A 17,102-nucleotide genomic window follows, 5' to 3' on the forward strand; every position below is an offset into this window, starting at 1 on the left:
AAAGAAAGTACAGTATTTTTAAATAAACAAACAAACAAATAAATAAATAATATATGAGGCTATATTATGGAAACCAGTTTGCAGATTTGTATACAAGACTTTTTGCAAAAACATGTAAAACACATTCATCAGAAATATTATAACATGCTTGTGTTTACAAGTTAAATAGGTAAGAGCCTCATAATCTCAATTAGATAACTACACAACAATATAGCCTAGTTTATGATCACACTCTTGTTAAATGCTTCAGTTCAGGGTTAAGAATGCCCTAAAATAACATTCACACCTTTAATTCATTTTTTTTTTTAAATAACACACTGTTATGAGAAATGCAAACCACTCCGACGCTGACAGAAAATGACAACCTGACGGAAATTCAGAAAGCCTTTGACTTCAGCAAAGTTCCCCCGTCGGCCGGGGGGTGTCCGGGACCAGGACTGGAGACCAGTGCACTTAAACAAGACACAACCTTTTGCAGGATTCACCAGAACAGAAAACAAATACATTTACACAGTATGAGAACATGTGTCTCAATTTTGTGAATGCATTGGTTTACCATAACCTTGAAAACAACCTACTGGAATTTTTCATGTTGAAAATGTATATTGTCCAGTCAAAAACATCACTTTGCCATTTTGTTATTAGCAATATACAGATGTAATACTCACATGGCAGTAGCTGTTTAGTGAATACAGACAATGTCTTTTACTTAAACTACTCAGGACATGGGCCTGCTTGCAGCCTGGTCTGTTAGGGAAAGTCGTACGGACAATGATACTTCTGTATATTTTTCAAGCTCTGCTGGTTTCCACATTACTTCCTTCAACTTACAGTCCTCAATGAACAGGCGAGATGAGCTATTTTCTTAGTGAAGGACACAGCCCCCTTCATATCCTCATTACAAAGTGTAATTAGATATTATTAACTGTAGTGATCAGTAATCAGTGACTGCAGATCCCTTATAATGTAACGCTGCTTTTGAGAGAAGGCAAATTACCCCGTCATTGACAACAGAGTAAAGTGAGGGCTGTTTCCTGACTTCACTCAGATGGATATAACGCAGTTGATAACTGGCCCTTCCAGCAGAGTAATTTCTGCCTGTCTGCTGAATATGCTATTAATTTGTACACAATGGGCTCTATTTACTTTTGTGTCTGGAGCCAGGCCTGTCTACTGGGAAAAGATAAAAACCTACAATAAAGAGGCAGTATACAATGTATAAGTCAATTCAGCATAATTATACCAGCTTATTTAAGTTACAGTACTGCATTACGATTAATATAGGCCATTTAATTAAATTAATGACAGTAGTTAGTGACTGGAAATTAGATATTACTTTAACTGCCTGATATTTCCTAGGGCCTGCTGTTTACATTTAAATCTCAACACACTTCACTATTTCAGAGTTATCTACAGGAGCTTACAGGGTTAAACACAGCATTCTCTGGTTTTGTGAGCCAGTTTTGTGTCATGGAAAGGTTACTATGGCATACCAGGATTTTATTTTTTGTCCTTTATGGATTCACACATAAAATACTAATGAACTTAATGTCATAGTACTGGTGAGGGACTGAGGAGCTGATTTGTCTAACATTCAGATATGGACACAGAAACAGCTGCCAAACAGCTTGCTTAGGTAGGCAGTGTGTGTGTGAAAAATGCTCTTCCCAAAATAGTTCATGATGAACGACTACCTTAAAGGCCAAAAGACAGGAGATGGGTGTTCCTTACGCAACTGTTATCTAATTAGTCAGCTATGAATGGATCTCAGTCTTTTTCTCACATCTGCACACTAATGCCATTGACTCTGTCTGGCGAGAGACATGTGGGCTAGTATTCTGCAGACCTGGGAGTCCCAGTCAGCCTCCCTAGAAGCTCTCACACAGCCTGGCAAGGAACCAGACGCTCTTAACGAAACCAAAGTAGAAGAGAGAGCCGAGATCACAGAATACAGGTCACATTGCTCCTGTTATCCCTGCCATATGGATTAACAAGAATCTCAAACTGCTAAAGCTGGGGAAAGTACATAGCACATACTCTGAGATATGTAATCAGTCATAGACCTGATGTGCACACCCAGGGGCACAAGAAATTCCACTGCATTAGTGCTCAATGTGCTGGTCAGCTGGCATGGATCACAGTGGCATCTGTAAGTGCCATCTCTGCCTAGTACCAGCCTCAAAGGAAAACAAGGGCAAGAGACCAACACTGGAGAAGACTGAGGGTTTCTTGTCCTGGTAATAATTCGCTGTGTAATTTACATTTTATTAATAAACATGGCCAACACATTTAAGAGTAAGATTGGGATCCTATTTGTATCTCTCTGACAACCTGGAGACTCTGACACAATCACTGTATTTCAGCAGATATACTGACAGAAGAAAATAAAGACACCTAAGACATAGAAAACAGTAAAAATTGTATTGTATGTGGTTTATGATTCTATAGGTAGCAACTGGGAAATTATAGTTTTATTGTTTGTGACTACATATGTGCAGTATTCTGTCACAGGAACCTTTGTTTTTCTATACGTCTCTTCTAGAAAAAATAGAAAATGCTCCTGTTTTTGTCAAAGCTAACGTAGTACAAATGAACAAGGAGAGGGAGCCGAATCTGGTCTAGGTTAAATTTATACATACATTGAAATAACTGTCTGTTTCAAATGTTAATTTAGTTCAAACAGGCATTCTCAATTAAGGAGGTATAGCATTTGCACAGCAACAGGGATTGCTAATTAGAGTGTTTCTAATTAAAAACATCTAATTAACATTTTCATAACATTCGCTTATGCATACAAGTAGCAAATATTAGAAATGATTGTACTAAAATACAAAACCCCTGCAGGCCCTATTTAAACTAGAGATGCAAATTCCACTGGTCAAATCAAACATTTGGCATGTTTCACATGTGCAATCACTGGCACACCCAGTTAATACAGCCACGAAGTGTCCTGGTTACTCACAAGCGGCATGGTTACTGGCATGCTCCTTTTGATTGCAATTCAATTATTGCAGTTTCGTAAAGCTTTGTTTTAAAAGTGCTTATAAAAAAGGCTAAACAAAAGTATATAAATGATTCCTGAACTGTGACAGATTTTTCATTATCAAGAAGATAGGCCTTTTGGGTTGGTACAGCACAATGCAAATACATAATAGACCAATCCTGGATTTCTAAGGCACTTTACATGTACCCATAAAGGTGCAAATGTTGTAGAAGGAGAAACAGGAATGGGACATGATATTTAGTGGTCTTTTGAAAACAGATCTGTATTTTAAACATGATGATTTAAAAATAGTCAAGGATGTTTCAGTTCTCAAGGACACCGACAAGTATTGCCAAAAATAGATCACCCTCTATGCGATGGTTCTGCCCCAATTATGCACTCATAAATATATGCAATGATGATGTTTTCATTTTTTTCATATCTATTACACCTTGTTGCTTCTAAGTACAGCATGGACAAGTCGTTTCCATGCTGGTATCCTAAAACACTTCATAAGAATTAAACATATATATTATTATAGTATAGCGTGGGCATCACTTAGAAAATAGACATCTGTCACTACATTCAATCTGTCTTATGACTGTGAGAAGAAATCCTGCACACAATTCTACAAAAAGTTTGGAACAGATATCATAGTCACTAATTTAAATCACTCCTTGTCTCCCAGAAAAAAAACACCTTTAAATCCACAAAACTACCTCCAGCTAATGTCTAGACCATCTGTTTCATAGGCTAAATCATGCAGTGTGGGTCTTAGGTAACGGCCAAAAAGTTATCTATCTTTCTTTCGGAAATATTAACTTTGTCAAAGTAACATTTCTGTTCTATTGCACTTAACAAACAGGGTATTTTAAAATTAGAATAAACATGAGGTTCAAATTGATTTCAGAATTATAAATCAAAACCAACACAAGGTGATCCAGGAAATTGGCCTTTTTATACTACCCTGTAAGTCACTGCATTTAAGGAAATACTGCAGCATGGTGGGCACAGTAAATCTTTATCCTAACTGCTGGAACAAATTTCCAAAAAAAGTCTTTGAAAGCTACTTAAGTTAGTCTTATAGTTTCTGGGCTGAGCTGCACGTATACATAGTCTAGATATCCCTCTAGTGCGGTGTTTCCGAAGATCCAAAAAAGACTAAAATTATAGAGAGGGAATAGACAAGAGCAAAACATGATTCCAAGTTTGAAAAATACAAAGCACAGCATAAACTTTAAGCACAACACAGAACGAATTGGAGAAGTTTAGATGAGGTGAGTTGCTTTGTAAATATAGAATCTGACTGTTGGGCTGCATGCCTCGGATCATACATTCAGACAACTTTAAAAGCTTTCATGTTGTTTTTAGCATTGCTATTCCTATTATTAAAAAACATGTTTAAAACAATCTTGCATTACCACTGTTCTGATCTGACACAGCAGCGCAGTGATTCAATTTAAATGTTCACTACTGTTGCTTGCCTTCCAACTGGTGTTTTCTTTCCAAAGCACAGCATCCCCTAATAAACTTATTCATAATCTCACTGACAAACCACATCAAGTACAGCCAGGCTCCCCTGCATTCATGGGAATAACTGGATGCATGTTGAGTCAGGGTGAGAAGAGAAGAGAATAAGGCCCAAAAGTGCTAATAGATCCCAGATTTCTATGCTGACGATCCATGAATAAGCGTAGTGATTCAATATCACATGATATTTTATGTTGTATCGTTAAATCCTGTGTTACCTTGTTGCACCCATCGTTGAAAGCAAATAGGAGGTACTCAATGGTCAAAACAAGGCCTGACACCAACACAAACTGATATCATATCATGAATTTCATCATATGGCAGCCATTATACATAGCGGTGACAGTAATTCAGTATCAGTGGTGCTCACAAGTGTATAATGCAGCACTCTGAACCAAGGTAACCAATACAAAAAAGGATATATTTTTTAAATGTTTATTTTTGTTTTGTATAAATATAAGACTCAAACCCCACACAATCAAATCCACATATATCTAATGAGAGGATGCTTTAGTGATACAGTCAGTCTCTGTATTTTCCAGCAGTGGCTGATGCATTGGCAACTCTATGTTCTTGTCACCTGTACCAGCTCCAGTAGAGTACTGTCAACTGACAACTGCCAGGGACGGGTTTGTGTTTAAAAGCTGCGAGGAGGAACCTGCCATGAGCTGGGCAGAGACACCGGTAATGACAGCAGCAGATTTTCTGTCATTTCCCTGCAAAGTGACCACAGTCTTGACCTGAAACCCTTCCCCCATCCTCTCTTTGATAAGAGACTACACGGCCCAACAGAGTTAACTCACACAGTGCTGCAGAATAGAGAAGAATGTCCACAAGAGAGATTCCATAAGAATGGCCTGGTGGAAATGAAGTCAGGACAAGAATGTACAAGAATGTACAGTAGTCTATATTCTCGGAAAGTAACCAGAAGCACAAATGATCACAGTTGCACTCAGAGCATGTGCACCTTACAGCTTATGAGTCAACAAGAATATTAATGTAAAGAGAAAAGAAGAGGATATAAACTAACAAACCTATGGAAATACCTGGAGGCCCACTTTGTCCTCCTTCACTGCTAATAATCAAGCTAATCATGTAGATATCTTATCACAGTGAATTATGTTAAATGCGTTTTCTTTTAGCTGGAATCACTCGTGACCAAGAGTAACGCTGTTTTTGTTTCATTTCGGTTTAACTTCAGACACTTCCTGCAACTATCACTAAAGACAGAGGTTTCAAAGATACAAGCCTGAGGTTGAAATGCATGTGATGTGAAAATGGCCTGGCTCGGTTACGCAGATTGCAGGTGGGAAGATGAATCCCAATCCCCCCAATAAAAAAGGACACTTTCCAGTGCCTTTGCAGTCCAATGACTGCCTCGCTGGGCTGTGCCTGTTGGTGCTTCAGGTGAAGAAAGTCTGAGTCTCTTTCTAGTCAGAAGGGCAGGATGTGGTCTACTAGCCCGTGGTGATCACACAGCTAAAATGGTCAAATGCAGAGAAATGCTATTGTGAGCACAGGCTTTAATATCTACTCTCAGCGAACTACACCTTAAGATGTGATGTAACAGCTGACAAGCTGGCAAGGCCCTTTTTGATGGCAAAGCACTGTTGCGGACTCATTATTTCACGCGTGTGTCCATTTTCTTTTGTGCCACAGAGGCCTCCAAAACGAAAACGACAGTCAGACGGACTCAGAGTTAGTGGCGTCACATATTAATTACAGAAACTCTGCTGTTGTTGCAGAGGCCTCTTTGAATAATCTTCAGCTGGAGCAGTACCCTTAAGCTAGATGCACTGATTCATATTTAACTCAACCAACTGCATATTGCGGCCTTCAGATTGCCAGTCAGCTGAGATTAATAACAGTAATAACAGTACTCTCTTACATGGAGACTTCGTTCTGAAGACATACTGTAACATTACCCACCCTGTACATAAGTACTATATATAAGTAATATTGTGTGACTGTACCAGACAGAATAGCTGTGATAAAAACCCCATAACCTGATGTAATGGTGCTACTGGCATGCCCATCGTTTGTTAAAAAAAGGTGAACTTTGTGACATCTTATTGGATAATATTTTATAACCCTACTTTAATAGGACACTAGCCAGATCAATAGCCACAACCAAATAAGGATCACTACTATAGACATACACACACACAGAAGGATACTAGCAGAAACAGTGAGGACCCAAATCCTTCATGCGTACGGTGAGGACATTTCTAAAGGAGTCCAGCTAGATTATTATTTTTTGGACGTATGTGTGGTCTGTTTAGCCTGTAGCAGAAAAAAACCCAGTTGCAATAAATGATTAGCAATGCTAGGAATAACAACAGCAAGGCACCAAAGAGAAAAAAAATAATGGCAACAAGCAGAGGCACACAATTCTCTGCACCGGAGACACACTTACTTCCCAGACAGGCTTGCTTGTCAAACTAGAGATACGCAGTAGGATGTTTTCAAACAAGCTCTTCAAAAGGCGGACACATGACATACAAAGTTGCCAGTGCCCTACTTCTGGAGAGAGCACAGCTGTGCCACAGAAGAAAAAGGAAGGAAGACAATAATTGGGTTACTCTACAGTTTTCTTCTGTAGGTCTTCCCCGTTACACATATGTGGAGGTTTCGCTCTGGCCAGCCAAACACAGAGCTTACTTTAACAGCGAAATGCTGTTAAATTGTTTTTAAAGCGAACATCCTCACATGCTATTGTGACACAATTTTCCAACAGTTGTCTCCTACTGTCAAATGAAAGAGCTCTCTGTTCAAAGCTCTGAGATGACTGTGATTGAAGAGCTTTCTTGCTACCCACATGCTTTTTTATTGCAAAGAACCCTCTCCCTGCAGCATGGCTAACATGTGTTGCTGTCTTAGCATCTGTTTTTCAAATTGGTTAAAGTGTCCAAGTAATTCTGAATTCTACATTATAACAGGCAGCTTCTCCTTCAAACATCTACTTTTACTATACAGCCAGGATTGCAACACAGCAAAACCATGAAGGATATGTGAGGTATTCAAGGACGCTGCAAGTTTATTTTATTATCACTAATAACAATATAAATCATTAATATATATTTATAACTCATAATCTATTTTTAGTGGGAGGAGAATGTATGTCATTCTTCATCTGTGTGTGTGGTATCTGGCTGGAGGACCATCTGACATATTTCAAAGGCAGAGATACTTTAAGAGGAATTCCTAATTGATTACTCCACTTCCAATATGGAATTGTAATTGCTCAATTCAGTTGGACTAGCATCTAATTTTCATTGCTGCCTTTCTATAACATGTAAAGACTTAAGTGTGTTATTGGATTACATTCATTAGCAGAAACCATACCATAAAGCTAAAGTACTTAAAGTGCTATGTCTAACAAGCATAAATGTGATTAACAGCCATATTAACTCAAATACAAGCTATAGTGGTGTGTATTTAGATGTATAATATAAACTAAACATATAAATAATTGCCTGACCTTGAATATGTAAAAAAGATGGGATGCAAAATTGACAGGTCCCACAACCTAGCCATCCTTTTACTTAGCTTAGGTTTAGCGTTCAATTAAAAAATATTCAGCACTCTGACACATTCCTATCAAGTTATATTGAAAGTGAAATGGATATGTGTAATATTATAACACAACTTTTTTCACACTTGTCCTTATTATCACTATAAACCATCTCAAGCACTTCCAGTGTTCTTCCAAAAGAGTTGGTGAAATACGGACTGACACTTCAGCACTGTGCAGCTCATTTGTCCCAGTGGCAAACTGGAAATCGACCCTTTTGGGGTCGGAGGCTGAAAGGGAGTAGATGATGACACTGCTGTTTTGGGATTATTATTATTATTATTTTTACTGGGCCCTGGAGATGGTTTCTCATGTTTTTGGAGACCAGTCTTTCTTCTCAGGCTTTCACTCGAAAACTAAGAAATAAGAACCCACCGGCCGAAATTAGACTCGATGTTTAAGTCATATTTCAGTAATGCCTGAGTGTCAAATGTAACAGGAAGTAGTAACCAGCAGTCAAACCGCTGTGACTTTCCATCCTGCCCTTACCTGACAACTTGCTCTCTCTCTGGCTGCTGTCTGACTTCCTCATGTGGTGGCATTACTTTTTAATACTGCTAGGTATTTAAATGCTGTAACACTGAGGTATGGAGATACAGCCCATGCAGCACTGGATGCCGTTTTTCTGAGCAAGGCCTTACTATTAACCTAACTACACATAACTATAACCATACAGAAGAATAAATGTAGGTAGGTTTCACAGTAAAGCACTCGTGTAAAATAAATCCCTTGAGACAAAATGTATAAAAGGACCTACTTTGTTTCTTTATCCAGTGTGTCTCACACTGTAGGTACACAGTGTAGGTTACACTCTCTTTGTCGTCCATACCAACATTGTGAACTTTGAGTAGAGCAGTAAAATCTCCTATACCAAGATATATCTGATGCAATACAGCCAACTCTGGGATAGACATCAGAGAAAGAAGACCAGCTGTAGTTCATATATAACATGAATGCTATGAAACAATCCTCAGCATTTTGGATTATAGAAACTCATCAACTTAGGCAGAACTATGTGATGAATAAATTATCACCATGTTTTTCTTAGGTTTAATTTGATGTTAGTCTCACAATATGTTCAACAGAGAACCTACTGAGTACCGAATGCAGTGTTTTTAATGAGTAACAAAGCTGAAATAGATTATAGTGCAATTTCCGAACCAGCTGTATGTCTTTTTTTTAAACTGCCTATTCTTTTTGGCATGCCCCCGTGGTAAAACAAGCCACTCAACCTGTCAATAGAAACTAAGCTACACGATGACCTCATTTCCTGTGTTCAAACCACATGCATACCATGAGCTACATTCAAAGTCCTGTAGGCCTCAACAAACTCATGAGGTTGTACTGCAGACAGGGCTCAACCACAATATTCATTAATATGTTTCAGAATTAGTTTAGGTTCTCTAAATTAGTTTTCTTTGTGTGCCCCAAAATAAAGGTAATTGATCAGGTTTCTGTTTTCTATAACCCATTAAAAAGCAACCTGATTAGTTGGCTTTAACTATATAAAAAAGTAACATAGTTGTGTGTCTGTTATTATCATATATGCAGAAATACAAGAGATCTTGTATTTAGTCTTCTCAATGCTTAAAATGATATTTATTTAGCTAAGAAGATTGTAAGCTATTTTAGAAACTATGTAACTAAGTTACAGTAAAAACTGGTAGGTCAAATTCCAGATAATAATAAACGTAGGTGGCAATATTCCCCAGATATGTTGATGTATAATATAAGGCACTCAACAATGCCAAAAACTCAAAAGGATATAAAAATGTGTTGTACTTCGATTTACATAAACCTATAAATATCATACAAGTATACAGCAAACCACAGATTGTTTTTTTAATTACTTATCTCCCTTGTGCACCGTGAGTCTGAGCTTGTTCAAATCTCCTACTATTAAATTCTTTGCCCTGTACAACAGCACTGAACCAGGTGTTTGTGTTGTGAAATGCCATCAAGATCAGCTTTCATTTATCGATTTCTATCACTCTCAAACTATTGATCACACTGTCAGGACTTTGCTATAATCCACAAACATCTGCAAACATCTGCCTTGATATTCTGCAAGACACTCACTAAACTCTTTACCAAGTAAATAGTGTGTATAAAACGAGTCTCTGTGGATTATATCATATCAGATATTATATATTATATCATATCAGATAAATAAAACCTGCTGTACTCAGTCACAACAGCAGCAATCCTATATTAAAAACAGATTAACATTCAGTCCAAAACTAAAAGACAACAAACAATAATCATCATAATAATAGGATATCTGACAAATTCTAGCTTCATAGTTTAGTTCCTTCTCTTCTGGATGTGTTCCTATCTTCACACTTTACATCACTAGGACACCTCAGTATTTGTCTGGCAAACGACAAACAAGACATAACAGATATTTCAATAGTCATTATTATTATTATTATTATTATTATTATTATTATTATTATGATTTACTACAAATATTTGCACAATTTTGATCCCCACTTGTTTGACACGAAAATGTTACTGTTCTTAAAACTTAAACTAAAACTTAAAACTTACCCACATTCAAAACACTTCCATGCGACTCTAGAACATTGCCATTGCGTCAAAAAATAACTTTGATTGGGGTGTATTATTTATTAAAAGATAGTTTATTATGTAAACATACCGTGCCTTTTCATCGTTTCAATTTATAACAATAATAATAAAGGCAATAATTATTGTTAATAACAACACTGCAATGTTCAATGTCATTGGCTACATTTGATTACGCGGGTCTACATGTTGCAGTCCATTTCATAATTGCATATAATAATAATAAACGTAAAGGATGCAGAAAACAAAAGAGCCAAACCAAATAACAGGCTTGGTTCCCGTTCATGCTCATCCTCCGCGCACTGTTGGCTGGTTTAGCGTGTAGCGGTTCTCTACTATTGCTGAAAAAACAACACAAAATCACACACCAGAAAGCCATGTGATACTTTGTCTCAGCTCAATGCATCTGAAACCCTTCTCACACAACACCCTTTCCATCGAGGAACGTCCACAAATAATGGGTAAAGCCCCGGCGAAGACATCGAGTACGACCATGTTCATAAGAAAGAAGAATCAAACCCATCAGACATTACCGTGTGTTATAGTGGCTGTTTTGTGCTGTCCGGGCAGTATATGAACCCCCTCTTTTCATGCTTCCCCGGCTCCTAGATGGATGGATCCAGTGGAGCTGTCACCCAGAAACAATGTTGCGATAACCATGCAAAGCTCCAGTCCGACACAGACACAGCGGATCAATGGCCCCACAGACATGCTGTCAAGATGCTCCCGGGTACAGCGCATGCGCAGAGCCCCCCCAGAGGGCAGGGAGACTGTCCGTTTTAGGGACGGTTGCTATTTTACTTCTAGACCAATAAACGGAGGCAAGGTCGGCATCAAAGTATCACTTCTGCGACATAAAAGGAAGCATCGAGTTATAGTTTATTTCTGTAACTGGTTATACTAGTTACTCAAGTGGCCGTATCATAATATTGACTGGTTTAATCTCAAACTGGTGTGATTGTTTTGCCAGATTTTTTTTTTCCACTTTGTTCTATATCATTAAAATTGATGCTTTATCATTTAGAGTGGATTTGGTTGTTAATAACAATGTACTGTACCAAAAAACAAAAACGCAATTAAGTAAATCTGTGTTACACATTGCACACTTTCTGATTAGTAATATGAATCATTTCAAAATACATGATCAAAGAGCTGGTCAGGTTGTCTGTGTATAGCCTACTAGCAGACGATGATGTTTGCTTTGTTTTGTTGGAAACATCCTAATGAGCCAGCATGAAAAAGAAAGAAAGACAGGAAAAAGAAAGAAGTACAGGGACACGAAAGGCATGATGCAATATAATAATGTAAGCGGTGACAACGTTCAAACTCTGTAATTCATGTTTTGTCCACCTCATGAATGGGGTGTAGCCCAATTTGGGATAAGTATCAATGATTCCCAAAATACAATCCTGTACATTGTGCAGGGCTTTATAACAGTGAAGAAAATTACATATTTTCACAATATGGTCTCCGGCACCCTCTTCGGGTCGGTCAGGGAACTGGTACTAAATATGATTAGGATATGGTTAAGAGATGGACATTGATGATTTAACATGTTTGATTAAACTGATGTACAAAGCAATAATAACAACAACAACAACAACAACAACAACAACAACAATAATAATAATAATAATAATAATAATAATAATAATAACAATTAATTAATTATAGCAGACTACTAATGAGCCAGGCGCAATTCTATTGACTCTGACACATTCAACCATTCCTCAGTCCCCCGTGAGAGTGTGTGACTATAACCTGCGCTAATTGGCTCATCTTTTCAAAGCGTCTCCTGTTTTCAGATCGGCTCGCCTCAGTCTCCCTAAATGTATGCAAGCTGACGGTTTTGGTCTTTTTTGTTAAGTTTTTAGCTGAGCTGGTTGTAGGTTAAATATCAAGTAATTAAAAAAAAAAGTACAGCTGAAACTAAACATAATAATCAATGTTTCACGCAAAGCAAATACTGGTAGTATTTATTTTAGTATGGAGTTTCTTTGGTGCCATTGGAGCGTTCCCATTAATTGATGGCACAGAAAGATACTCCGCTGCTGAAGACATGTTGTTGGGTCCGGAAACCTTGTTGGATTCAACTGAATTGAATGCGAACCTCACCTCTGCTAGACTTTCCCTTCTTGAGACCGCTGAGGTTAATGCCAAGGACTCTTTGCATCTAAATTCCAAGCGTCCTGGTTATGTTAACGATGCGATTAGAGACGGGGAATACAAGGGATATTACGAAAACCATACTGACGAAGATGAAGAAGCTGCTTCCTATCCGGGTGGTTTTGGATCTGATGAGGACATTGTTGCCACAGAAGAGGAGAAGAACGAGACTGACGTTGTTGGAGGCGACCGCTATGAACAGAATCCAAAACCTTCTTTTTCCTTGATGGAGGTAGATGAGGACTATAGGGAGAGGAAAACCATGGATTACTCCGAGAGAGATGACCGGGAGATGTGGACTGAGGCATCCATGGATCTGGAGATGGATTATGAGAAACCGGCTTCTGGAATTGTTGTGAGTGGCCAAGACTTCAATCCCATGACTGAGGCTAGTGAAGGGAGATCTTTTGATGAAATGGAGAGCTTCTCTGAATACGAGGACTTGTTTGCCAGCATGCCTTTAGTGGACAAAAGTGAACATGTCACCCCACAGCCCATGTTTCAGAGTTCAAAAGATAACACTGCAATACAGAGCAATATATCTCCAACTGCAGGTTCTACTCCTGGTAAAAAAGACTTGGAACTGTCTCCGGAAGATTTTGACTTTCTTTTCAGCACTTCTAGCAAGAGTGGCATGAAATTGGTCATACCTTTTTCCAGCTGTGCCAAAGATGCTGACTTCAATAAACTTTATTTACTCAAAAAGGAGTTTGATTCTGGTTTAAGGGAAATCCCAGTGCGCATTTCCAAAGCTTCATCCAGCCTTGTTACAAAGGACTCTACAGACAAATCTACAACACCTGAAGCATCTGCTGGAGCAAGTTCACATGGGGAAAAAACTGGTATGGATGATGGTTTCTTAGTCTACAATCCTCCCTTACCTGCTAGGATGGAAGATACTGCTGAAGACTTGGACTATTCTGTTTTCAATCAGCCAGGCAAGGCTAGGCATGAGCACAGTACTTCCACACACCGAGGTGAAAGTTTAAAGTTGACTTCTCATCCCAAACAACTTCCTCAGCTCCATCCTATTGAAAGGAGTTCAGAGATGGGTAGAGGTGCTGATGCTGGTGACTCGATGGATGAACAGCCTCCTAAATCAAGTGAGTATTCCTGGATTGAGGAGAGCAATGATTATGCTGAAGGGGACCTCTCTGAGAATTACTTGGTAGTTGGAGCTGAAAAATCAATTTTGGCTGATGATGATGATGATGATGAAATGTTGCAGGAGTACAGTCTTGAGGATGATGTCTCTGAATATAATGCTATGGATAATGAGTACATGGATTACCCTGATGGCCTGTCTAAAGAAGAATTTAAAATGGACATTTATTTCCCTAAAGTCTATAACTACTCAAAAGTGGCTGTGATACCCCACCCTGAATCTGAGGGTTCTTCGGAGTTCAGCTACACAAGTGAATACAAGCGCTCTGAAGACAGTAGTACACGTATGGATTTGGATGAAGATGCAAAGCTTTATCTTACTCTGACCACCACTCCATCATCCGTGGATGCAAATCCTGATGGACATGGCAGCAGTCATGAGGGGACTGCTGTTCCCAGTCTCCCCAGTATGGTGTATCCAAATCCTAAACATTACAATGTATTGCATTCTAGTATTCCAGAAAGTGAGCACTTGCCTCTTGCAACTCCCTCATTTGATGCTGATGGATTTAAAGATCTTGCTGTGACCTCCAACATGACTGATATTCCAAGTGCCCAACAGAGATCTGAATATCTTAACTCTCTTTCTAAAGTACAAATGAAGAGCTTTGAACAGCACAATGCAACAGGACCCATAGAGCGAGGCTCCAAGACCAGCAATAACCAAGATTTAAGTGGCACTCTGAGTGAAAAAATCAGCCATGGTTCAGCATCTTCAGATACCGATCTTTATGATTGTGTAGAAGATTTTGGTTCTGCTGAAACCTATTATGGTGATGACAACACAGTTTCTGATATAATGGGAAATAATTCTCAGAGTAGCAATGTGAGCAAGAGCTCTCTGCATGCTCACCATGAGGAAGTTACAGCCGTTTCCACAATGGGTAAGCAATCTGGTGTGGATGCAGGTCATGGCAACTCCTCTGGAGGTCCTGCACAAGAGCCCGAGGGCCCAAAAGTCAGCTCTGTTGAGCTCTCAAGTTCCAGTATAGTATCTGAGTACTCCATCTTTCAAGATGTGGGATCTGAAAACTATTGGGCTTCCATTACAGTGTCAGATTCTGATCGTGAAAATGCGGAAAAGGATCCTAGTTTGCCTGCTGGCCTGCCAAGTCCTGATGTCCAAGAAAAGGATTCTTTTGAGACAGATGAAGACTCTTCCTTCACCAACACTGAATATGAAACCAGTTCTACAGAGCTTGTGTCTGTCACCAATTTTCCTGCTGCTGAGAAATCAAGTAGGGAGGAAGATGAGCACTCTTCTCTTCCCTTGGAACTGTCAAAGCCAGCACACAACACTGAATTAAATTACACTACGACTACAAGTCCATCTCTGGTGCCTGAGGGACCAAAGGTAAACTCTGAGGTCACAAGTTCCAATGTGCTTACCAAGGACTCCTCCAACTTTCAAGATGAGGGATCTGAAAACTACATGGCTTCCATTACAGTGTCAGAATCTGTTCTTGAAAATGCAGAAAGGGATCCTAGTTTGCCTGCTGGCCTGCCAAGTCCTGATGTACAAGAAGAGGATAAATCTCTTATGACAGATGAAGACTCCTACTCCACTGACTTAAAATATGAAGCCAAGATTGATTCTATAGAGCCTGTGTTCAATATTGACATTCCTACCAATAAGCAATCTATTTTGGAGGACATTGCCCACAGTTCTGGGGCAACCAAATTATCTACACCAGCATCAAACACTGGATTCAATAACACTGCAACTGGAAGTCCATCTCTGTTGCCTGAGGGGCCAAAGGCTGACTCAGTTGAGGTTGCCAGTTCCAGTGTAGTGTTGGAGGACTCTGTCTTTCAAGATGAGGGATCTGAAAACTATAAGGCTTCACCTACAGTGTCAGAATCTGATCTTAAAGACCCACAAAAGGATCCTAGTTTGCCTGCTGACCTGCCAAATCCTGATGTCCAAGAAGAGGATGAAACTCTTATGACAGCTGAAGACTCCTACTCCACTGATTTGGAATATGAAACCAATTCTACACAGCATCTGAATGTGTCCAACACTGAATCTCCAGCTCATAAGAAATCTATTTTGGAAGAAAATGCCCACAGCTCTGTTTCGCCAGAACCATCACTGCCAGCACCAGGCACAGAATTGAATGTCTCCCGAGAGGACACTCCTTCTCTTCAATATGAGGGGTCAGGATATGAATCCACAGCTGAGCCTGAGTTAAATGAAGAAATGGTTTCCAGTCCTGAAGTGGAAGCCACTGCTTTCAGTGTGACACAAGGTTCTATAAAGAATACCACCTCCATCTCTGGTGGGGGTACCTTGGAAGGACTCTCGGCAGAAGGTGAATCCTCCACTGATGATGGTTCTGAAAATGAGGCTTCTACAACAAAAATGGTAAGTGGACCTTTAAAACTATACAGGGTGCAGCAGGTGTGACCACGGTGCAGTGCCTGCCTATTCAGACTTCATCATCTTTATCCATCTGTTTGTGTATGGTCAGAATGTCACCCAAACTTGATCAAGTAGTGATTTACTTTGAAAATGATTAGTCCCTTTCTTTTGTGTATGCATTGCTTGACTGTTACCACTGTCTACTGGGTCTCTGGCTACAGCTTCTTCCTTCTAACATCTTCCTGCTTGAGAAACCTATTTTTTGGTATGAGAAATATTGGTTGCCTATGGTCCTGAAGTTATGAAACCTTTTGGATCATTTTTATAATTATATTTTAATGCATGTTTTTTTTTTTTTTTTTTTTTTACATTTACAAACTTTTTATTCCTGTCCGCTAAAGTATTGTGGACCATATTTCTTAACTCCCTATGCTTATCATATACTTGAGGGTCTTTGTAACATGAAGACTAAAGGACCAGAAAACCTTCTGCTTATTAATTGCTAATCTGATGTTACAAAATCATTGTAAAGTCTTAATTATGTAGTTAATTTTGTTTGTAATCTAATATTTTAGAATTTCTATGGATTTAAAAAAAAAAAAATTTGCTTCCTTTTCAGACACGGCTGGCTCCCATTCCCCTTCATCTGGAAGTTTTCAGTACTTGGAGCTCACAAATTAAGCGAAAGTCAGAGCATTGATACTGAGACTATTTTAATAAATGTTTAAAAACAACAA

General features: G+C 38.9%; 2 protein-coding genes across 2 annotated transcripts in view; one reads left to right on the forward strand and one right to left on the reverse strand.

Moving 5' to 3' along the window:
• LOC136747864 (USP6 N-terminal-like protein) overlaps nt 1–11,396 on the reverse strand; it is a 49,545-nt gene extending 38,149 nt beyond the window's left edge. Inside the window, exon 1 of the mRNA XM_066701135.1 lies at nt 11,207–11,396. The gene's annotated coding sequence lies outside the window, so the exon portion shown is untranslated. The remainder of the gene's footprint in view (nt 1–11,206) is intronic.
• Nucleotides 11,397–12,503: 1,107 nt separating this feature from the next.
• LOC136748868 (uro-adherence factor A) lies at nt 12,504–17,102 on the forward strand. Its single transcript, XM_066702897.1, has 2 exons — nt 12,504–16,368; nt 16,985–17,102. Exons 1-2 carry the CDS (start codon nt 12,619–12,621, stop codon nt 17,063–17,065), a joined length of 3,831 nt encoding a protein of 1,276 aa, XP_066558994.1. The 5' UTR covers nt 12,504–12,618; the 3' UTR covers nt 17,066–17,102.

This window comes from Amia ocellicauda, chromosome 4 (assembly GCF_036373705.1).
Source record: "Amia ocellicauda isolate fAmiCal2 chromosome 4, fAmiCal2.hap1, whole genome shotgun sequence".
Taxonomy (NCBI): domain Eukaryota; kingdom Metazoa; phylum Chordata; class Actinopteri; order Amiiformes; family Amiidae; genus Amia; species Amia ocellicauda.